The following is a 9,987-nucleotide window of genomic DNA, read 5'->3' as shown; positions in this document are numbered from 1 at the left end:
CAATTCTTGTTTTCAGAAATATTTCATTAAAATCAGAACCTTATTGGAATGTAACTCTTGAAGAAGACCTTTGATGTAAAGTAAGAAAGAAAGAAAGAATCCCACTCAGTTGTGTGACTGACATATCACACAAAACACACTGCATTCTTCAGGTCACAAGTGCCTGGGAGAGGTCACCTTTACACAAACCTTCCAAGAAAAGAATTCATGTGACATTGGTGGAATGTTTCTTAACTGTTGAAGCAAGACCAGCTGAACTGAAGTGGTCAGATGGCATTCAGTGAGGGTTATTTGCCTACGGCCAGCTCTATAAAGAACTGCAAATCATCTTCCGTTAAAAGGAAAATACTTAGTAATTGTGTAACTTTGTAAGTGTTAGATCATTTGTGTTTCGAAGATGAACAAAAGTCTTGTTCAAGTGGGTTTGGAATGACATGAATGACAGAATTTTCATTTGAACTATTTCTTTTAAGTATTAACAAACATGTTCCCCTTTAACAACCCATAAGTGTCCAAATACCTTTTGTTTTAATTCTGAATCATTTTAACAAATAATAATTATTAGGTGTGCAGGTTTTTTAACATTGCCATTTGGTTTTATATTTAGGATTATAGTGGTCACTTTTTCATCATCCCCAGATCCTCTGCAAGATAAAAACATACACACCAGTTTTTTTTTGTTTTTTTTAATTGTACAAATCTTATACACTTTCATTATCCAAAAGGTATAAACATGATGAAATTAACTTCACATATTTATTCATAGTTCATTGTATTTATTAGAGCTGAAGTCCACTGTAACCGGTGCTAGCAGAAAGCTGGTTGATGTTGTTATCACGTGGGCAGTGATGATGAGAAACACAGGTATTAATAAACATCATTGGTCTCCTGATGATCTTACCCTCAGGACACTGGAACTCCACCTGAGCTGTCTTAGTGCTGTGAGGGGTGCAGCACCGGCCATCTCTGCACAGTCCACAAAACTGGGGCTTGTAGGATTGAACGCTTGTGCAATTCTTGAAGGTGAAGTAGGTTTCAGTGTTTCTCCTTGTTCTTAGACACCTGTCTTCCCTCTAAAGAGAAAAAAACAACATCACATTATAGTTTTCACCCTAGACAAAAAATGGATTCTGACAATAACATGCCCAGGTCATAATACAATCAAATCAAAAACAAGAAATTTTGCATAAAAGGGAAGTAAAGCCTATGCTTACAACTATTCTTTTTTTTATTATTATTGTCATTTATAAAATGAATGTATTTATTTATTTTTGTCATGTCAGGACAATTGACTGGAAGATCAATTTATGATATTTGATTAAGAATTGCAAGGTCAAAAAAAAAAAAAAAAAAAAAAAAAAAAAAGTTGAAAGTAATACGCATGGATGAACTTCAAAGTAATACGCATGGATGAACTTCAAACTTAAAACTACCTAAATCTTAAAACTTTTAAAACGGTTGGACAGGCTTTCTTAAACCAACATCAACATTGTCTTAAACCTTTTTATCTAGTTAGTATTTTGAGCTGAAATATGGCCCAAACATGTTATTGACAGTCTTTGTGAGACTACAGTAAGGTGGTGAGCAGTCTTATGGGAAAATGCAGTTGCTGACATACTGTTGTGGTTCTCTGCTTGTTCAGGCTTTCACAGGGTCTGATCATACAAAGTCTGCTCTGCTTGATCATCTCACAGTGCTGGTTCTTATTAGTTACTCTGGTGGACATTCCCATACCACAGGTTTTTGAGCAGGCACTCCATTCCGTGGTCTGCTCAATACAGTTTACACTGGAGTCCCACTGGCCAATGCCAACTGTCTCTTCCTGTCTGTAAGCTGCCATAGACATGGTAAATAAAAATTAAATAGGTTGAGAAGTGCAAAATATCATAACTTAAATCAATGGTTCACCCCCAAATTAAATTTCAGTTGTTGTTCAAACCCCACATTATTATTTTTTTCTTTTGTGAAAGACTAAATTATATTTCGGTAGAATGTTAGAGCTTCTGTTTTCCATACAATAATATATTGAAGTAATCTATACAACTTGTGCACTACATACCAACAACTTGTCAAACTACAATTAGTGACATGCAAAACTAATGGTACCAATGGTGTCTAATGGACCAATTTTATATTTAAATACAAGTGCCAAAGAGAACTATGGCAGAGGGGAAGACTATCAGTATAAGACTGAAGACTTAAAATGTTTATAACAGAGAGTAGTCATATGACTTGGGAAGACTTGGAATATAATGTAAAAATCATATGGACTACTTTTATTGTGCTATAATTGTGGTTTTTAAGAGCTTTGCACTATTCATTTTCTTTTTATAGAAAACAGAAGCTGAAACAGTTGTATATCTCTTTTTTGTGTTTTACAGAAGAAAAGAATATATACAATGACAATTTTAATTTCTAGGTTAATTATTTCTCACCCATAAACACATTTAGTGTTTCTAAGTGTGTATATGGGTGATTTGTGTAACTGTGTTACTCACCAGCCATTGCAAAGCCACCAAGTGCACTGATCTCAGCATGAGAATCACACACCCATTTCTCACAACATTCTCCTGGAACTTGGATACTTCGTGGAAAGGGGCAATCAGGCCCTGGAAGCATCACATCCAGTTTACAGCGTGGCACACATCCAATCTGACCATCCTTACAGATACACTGATATTTGCAGCTCGGAAAAAATACATCTCCATTTTGATAGAAAGTGCCACCTAATAGGCATGCGTCTCCTTCATGAGCTATTTGGAGACACAAAGACAAGAACTTCACTATATGAACATGGAAACATGCTGTGTAATGGAGAAACAGCATATATATATATATATATATATATATATATATATATATATATATATATATATATATAAAGAGATTTGTAAGAATTACAGTCCTGTTTCACATGAAGATACTAGGTACTTACTGTAGTAATGACACTAACAAGGTACTAACCCTGAATCTACACTTTAACTTGTCTTAACCTATGTAGTTACCTTACACTACTCAGTACTTTTGTGGGTAAGTATACTGTAAGTACATTGAAAGTGCAGGTGCTGTAAAATAAAGTGCTATGGTCTATGGTCTTTTTTTCTCTTAATCTATTTAACCACCTACAGCAGTCTGCAAAGATCTTATGTGCTGATTATAAGAGAGCCTTGGATTTTTTTGCTCCAAGATTCTCGTTACCATCTAAAAATATATAATAAATGCTTTAATTAAAATCAGCACAAATAAAAACAGTACAACATATCCTATCATAATATATAAATACAATTTAAGAAACATTAAGTAGCCTGCAGTGTAGCAAATACTGTCAGTGTCACTTTATGCCCAAAACAACCACCATTACAAAAAACTTTTGCATTACTAAGACGAAGCTCTGATTCTTTTATCTATCTAGCTGATGTCACAGCATTTCCATCTCCAAATGCTCTTTCAGATCCCAGAAGCGTGTTGGTAAAAAATGTAATAAGCCAATACGACAGCATGAGAGAGAAACACGAACCTACACATACACCAGTCCTCTTGTGTGCACCACCACCGTAAACGCACCTGAGACCCTTTCGCGTTTCGCAGGGACTGGTTTGAGAGCAGAGTTCACCGTGCTGCCTGGCGCACACCACACAACAGGCGCAGTCATCCAGAATAATGCTCACACCGGGAGCGCACGGCGGATGTTCAGCCGGACAGCTGCAGCGAGAGGGGCACTGCGTCCACACCAGTGCGCAGACAGCCACCTGAGAAGAGCGGTCACAGGCAAGTTATATCATGAGCAAAAAGGTGCTAACATTTTATGCCAGTACAGCATTAACCATAATGTTGCATACCTGTGCACAGATTATGGCAAATGTATTTTTCAGCATGCTGTTTGACATCTTTTCCTTTGGATTGTGATTTTCCACTTTGACTTGTTCTCACTGCTCTCTGTTTCGTGGAGGAATTTATACAGGCCATGGTCTTGGGTAAAGGGGGGAGGTAACAGAAGAAAAAGTCAACCAAAATACGGTGTTCATATTAGGACTTCCTCACACCTCGGTCATACAACGAAAAGGAGTCATGCCTCAGACTAAAAGGCTTCAGTCATTGGACAAAACGGCATCGCGCCTCAGACTGAAAAGCTTCAGGTCTCAGGAAAAGTAACGTCAGGTGTCAGGTTTTGTACAATTAGGCATTGAACTTAACAGCCTCAGACCAAAAGGCATCAAACTCAAAGGCATCAGACGAAACGGACTTAGAAAGAAACGAATTGCCTCGCCTCAATGTGATGTCACGTGCACGCAGTTTTCTGTTAAATGTTACACTAAGTTGTATAAAACATATCCCACTATTATTTTGATTATTTTGTAAATTTGTATTATTCACTAGTTTTATTTGCATGTAGGCTATAAAAAGTTAGCAAAATAACACATTGCAACTAGCTTGCATTGCAAACTATCGTGAACACATACGAAAATTAACCATGGTTAAAAGTGTTAATTATGTTTTTTTTTTTTTTTTTTTTTTTTTGTCGGATTGATAGGCTACTATTTGTATAATAATAATTTTACTACAAATACATTAAACTATAGTATAGCAAAACCATGGTTAATTTGTGGTTACCATTGTTAACTACAATAACTATTTTGTTTTATTTGTAGTAAACCCATGGTTCATTTTTATAAGAGAGGTAAAAAAATATTTCGAGCTATTTGAATGCGTTGTTATAAGCACAGCTGCTTTGTGTACAGAGGTTACCAAGGAAACGTCTTTATTTCTGCTGTTCCAGAGATTCTATTAGGCAAGGCAAGGCAATTTTATTTATTTAGCACATTTCATACACAATGGTAATTAAGTTGGCTTGAAAAAGCCAACTTACTGTAATGCTATTTAAACTTATTATTTTTCTGAGACCAACTCTAACTCCTCCTAGAGCTTTAACTCTATAAACTCCAAACTCGGGTCAGACCTTCAGACTGTTGTTAACTCTGTTGCTATATTGTTTCTAACTGATCCGACTTACGGTTTTCCTAAAAAAAGCTGATTAAACTGGAAAAAATGGAAACTCCCATTGACTTTCATTGAACTGCCTTGGCTGGCCTGAACATTCTGTCCAGCTGTCAAAATTCAAATTCAAACACACAGACTCAATTAAACTGCCATTCCTATTTCTGAGCCATTCAAACTCATTCAAACTCATTCAATCTATCTATCTATCTATCTATCTATCTATCTATCTATCTATCTATCTATCTATCTATCTATCTATCTATCTATCTATCTATCTATCTATCTATCTATCTATCTATCTCTCTCTCTCTCTCTCTCTCTCTCTCTCTCTCTATCTATCTATCTATCTATCAAACTAAATCTATCTATCTATCTATCTATCAAACTAAATCTATCTATCTATCTATCAAACTAAATCTATCTATCTATCTATCTATCTATCTATCTATCTATCTGTCTATCAAACTAAATCTATCTACACATCTATCTATCTATCTATCTATCTATCTATCTATCTATCTATCTATCTATCTATCTATCTATCTATCTATCTATCTATCTATCTATCTATCTATCTATCATAGCAACCACCCAGATCACCCAAGCAACCACCTTGAACACCATGGCAACAGCACATCAACCACACAGAGCACCCTAGCAACCTCATAGCAATACCCTAGCAACCACCCAAAATACCTTAGCAACTGCATAGCAACACCTTAGCAACCACCCCAAGTACCCTAGCAACTGCATAGCAACACCTTAGCAACCACCCAGAGTACCTTAGCAACCGCATAGCAACACCATAGCAACCACCTTGAGTGCCCTAGCAACCACATAGCAACACCTTAGCAACCACCCAGAGTACCTTAGCAACCGCATAGCAACACCCTAGCAACCACCCCTAGTACCCTAGCAACTGCTTAGCAATCACCTAGAGTACCCTAGCAACACCATAGCAACCACCCTGAGTACCTTAGCAACCGCTTAGCAACACCTTAGCAACCACCCCGAGTACCCTAGCAACCGCATAGCAACACCTTAGCAACCACCCAAGTACCCTAGCAACCGCATAGCAACACCTTAGCAACCACCCCGAGTACCCTAGAAACTGCAGAGCAACACCTTAGCAACCACCTAGAGTTCCCTAGCAACCACATAGCAACACCATAGCAACCACCCCGAGTACCTTAGCAACCGCATAGCAACACCCTAACAACCACCCCGAGTACCCTAGCAACCACATAACACCCTAGTAACCGCCTTGAGTACCCTGACTATCTATCTATCTATCTATCTATCTATCTATCTATCTATCTATCTATCTATCTATCTATCTATCTATCTATCTATCTATCAAAACTACTAAACTAAAACTTTCAAACTTCAAAACTTTTAAAACTACTTCAAACTTTCTCGACCGACTTTTTCAAGCCAACTTAAAGTTTGTCTCAACAAACTTTTTTATCTAGTTCAAAGTGCTTTACATAAAAAGGAAACAAATACATAAGAATAAAAATGGAATGCATAAAAAATAACAATAAAAACAGAATACCACTATCTGGTTGGAAGAGTCACATTTACATTTTCATTCAGCCCATTGCTGTTTTTCTGCAGACCAATGTGAAAATTGGCATGTTCTTTTTTGTTCTTTTCTTTTCTTATTCGCCAAGGGATTACATAAATAGCCTACATGAATACCATCAACAGATAGATTCTACATAACTAACATCCACACATACACACCTTACATTAATTTGGGAATAGTAACAGTAAAGAAAAAGACAACTGAAGGACGGCATTATGATGGGATAAAAGCCAATAGTAAGTTAGGCTATAAAAAAAAAAAAATTATGCCTTTTAGTCTGAGTCCGTTTCATCCGATGCCCTTTCGTCTGAAGCCTTTTGGTCTGAGGCTGTTTAGTTCGATGCCTAATTGTACGAAACCTGACACCTGACGTCATTTTTCCTGAGACCTGAAGCCTTTCAGTCTGAGGCGCGATGCCGTTTTGTCCGATGACTGAAGCCTTTTAATCTGAGGCATGACTTCTTTTCGTTATATGACTGAGGTGTGAGGAAGTCCTAATATGAACACCGTACGCTGGGTTTAATTTGGATTTGTCTGTGCATGTTTTTTTTTACTCTTGCATTATACGGCCGACAGACCACAACGGTTGGAGTTAAAAATCATCATTTGTTTTCTACTGAAGAAACAAGGTCACCTACATCTTGGATGCCCTGGGGGTAAGCAGATAAACATCAAATTTTCATTTTTTGGTGAACTATCCCTTTAACACCTTAGACCTACCAATGTACGAAAGAATCTTTATTTAATCTATTACTGATTTCATGGAATTAATCAGTTGATTCTCGTACATTTATGATAAATTATATTAGGCCAATATTTTCATAGAATTTAACTAAGCTGACTCGTTTAGCCTAGGCTACTTAATTTGAAACTAGATAAAAAAGTTTGAAGACAAACTTTAAGTTGGCTTGAAAAAGCCAGTCCAGAAAGTTTGAAATAGTTTTAAAAGTTTGAAGTTTGAAAGTTTAGGTTTAGTAGTTTAGATAGATAGATAGATAGATAGATAGATAGATAGATAGATAGATAGATAGATAGATAGATAGATAGATAGATAGATAGATAGATAGATAGATAGATTTAGTTTGATAGATAGATAGATAGATAGATAGATAGATAGATAGTTGTCACAGATGGTTACTATGGAGTTTTTAGCATGTTCTTAGCCTACTTTAGCACTTAGCTGATCAATATTAGCATGTAGCTATTCACTGCTAGCATGTGTAGCATGTTGGAAGTACAGATTGCTAGCATGAGTCAAAAGAGCCAACCGCCCTGTCTCTACGATGTTCTGATGCAGAGATATAGATCTTGCGAAACGGTTACTAGGGTACTGTTTGGTTGCTAGGGAGTGGCTTGGCAGCTACCAATGATAATACTCCAAAGGCTGCTTGACAATATAAACCAACCCCCATGTCTCTACGATGTTTTGATGCAGAGATATAGATCTTGCAAAACGGTTTCTAGGGTACAGTTTGGTTGCTAGGGAGTAGCTTGGCAGCTACCAATGATAATACTCCAAAGGATGCTTGACAATATAAACCAAACCCCTTGTCTGTACGATGTTCTGATGCAGAGATATAGATTTTGCAAAACGGTTGCTAGGGTACTCTGTTTGGTTGATAGGGAGTGGCTTGGCAGCTGCCAATGATGATACACCAAAGGATGCTTGACAATATAAACCAACCCCCATGTCTTTACGATGTTCTGATGCAGAGATATAGATCTTGCAACACGGTTGCTATGGTACTCTGTTTGGTTGCTAGGGAGTGGCTTGCCAGCTACCAATGACAACACTCCAAAGGCTACTTGACAATATAAACCAACCCCCATGTCTGTACGATGTTCTGATGCAGAGATATAGATCTTGCAAAACAGTTGCTAGGGTACTGTTTGGTTGCTAGGGAATGACTTGCAAGCTACCAGTGATGATACTCCAAAGGCTGCTTGACAATATAAACCAACCCCCATGTCTGTACGATGTTCTGATGCAGAGATATAGATTTTGCAAAACAGTTGCTAGGGTACTCTGTTTGGTTGCTAGGGAGTGGCTTGGCAGCTACCAATGATGATACTCCAAAGGTTGCTTGGCAATATAAACCAACCCCCATGTCTGTACGATGTGCTGATGCAGAGATATAGATTTTGCAAAACTGTTGCTAGGGTACTCTGTTTGGTTGCTAGGGTATTGCTATGAGGTTGCTAGGAGTTTCTATATATGATAGTTATTAGTTAGATAGATATTAGTTAGATGGATAGATAGATATTAGTTAGATAGTTATTAGATAGATAGATAGATAGATAGATAGATAGATAGATAGATAGATAGATAGATAGATAGATAGATAGATAGATAGATAGATAGATAGATGATAGATAGATAGATAGATAGTTATCAGTTAGATAGATATTAGTTGGATAGATATTAGTTGGATAGTTATTAGTTAGATAGATATCAGTTGGATAGTTATTAGTTAGATAGATATTAGTTGGATGGATAGATAGTTATTAGATAGATATTAGTTAGATAGATAGATAGATAGATAGATAGATAGATAGATAGATAGATAGATAGATAGATAGATAGATAGATAGTTATTAGTTAGATATTAGTTAGATAGATAGATAGATATTAGTTAGTTAGATATTAGTTGGATAGTTATTATTTAGATAGATATTAGTTGGATGGATAGATAGTTATTAGTTAGATAGATAGATATTAGTTAGATAGATAGATAGATAGATAGATAGATAGATAGATAGATAGATAGTTATTAGTTAGATGGTTATTAGTTAGATAGATAGATAGTTATTAGTTAGATAGATATTAGTTAGATAGTTAATAGTTAGATAGATAGTTAATAGTTAGATAGATAGTTATTAGTTAGATGGTTATTAGTTAGATAGATATTAGTTGGATGGATAGATAGTTATTAGTTAGGTAGATATTAGTTAGATATATAACTCCTTTGAAGTGATGGTGCTTTATGTAACATTATGTAAGTTGACATTTGTGCTGGCTACTGTATACAGGCCACCAGGGCACCATACTGACTTTATCAAAGAATTTGCTGATTTTCTATCAGAGTTAGTACTGGCTGCGGATAAAGTCCTTGTTGTTGGTGATTTTAATATCCATGTAGATAATAATAAAGACGCATTTGGATTGGCATTTGCAGACATTTTAAACTCTATTGGAGTTAGACAACACGTGTCAGGACCCACTCATTGTCGTAATCATACCTTAGATCTAATACTGTCGCATGGAATTGATATTGATGCTGTTGAAATTCTACAGCAGAGCGATGATATATCAGATCATTATTTAGTGTCGTGTATAATACAGTTAGCCAAGGCTACAAAACCACCACCCAAGCCATAAATATGGTAGAACCATCACTTCT

At 36.3% G+C, this 9,987-nt stretch overlaps 1 protein-coding gene across 1 annotated transcript; it reads right to left on the bottom strand.

The window, feature by feature from the left end:
• Nucleotides 1–751: 751 nt before the first annotated feature.
• Nucleotides 752–4,460, bottom strand: LOC125257046 (CCN family member 3-like). Its single transcript, XM_048173463.1, has 5 exons — nucleotides 3,840–4,460; nucleotides 3,518–3,749; nucleotides 2,499–2,753; nucleotides 1,619–1,833; nucleotides 752–1,073 (listed from the first exon to the last, which is right to left on the bottom strand). The coding sequence occupies exons 1-5, from the start codon at nucleotides 3,885–3,887 to the stop codon at nucleotides 780–782; spliced, it is 1,044 nt and encodes a 347-aa protein (XP_048029420.1). The 5' UTR covers nucleotides 3,888–4,460; the 3' UTR covers nucleotides 752–779.
• Nucleotides 4,461–9,987: the final 5,527 nt, after the last annotated feature.

Source organism: Megalobrama amblycephala, linkage group LG21 (genome assembly GCF_018812025.1).
Source record: "Megalobrama amblycephala isolate DHTTF-2021 linkage group LG21, ASM1881202v1, whole genome shotgun sequence".
Taxonomy (NCBI): Eukaryota; Metazoa; Chordata; class Actinopteri; order Cypriniformes; family Xenocyprididae; genus Megalobrama; species Megalobrama amblycephala.
The sequence above is the reverse complement of the archived record's forward strand: the minus strand, read 5'-3'. Positions and strand labels throughout refer to the sequence as shown.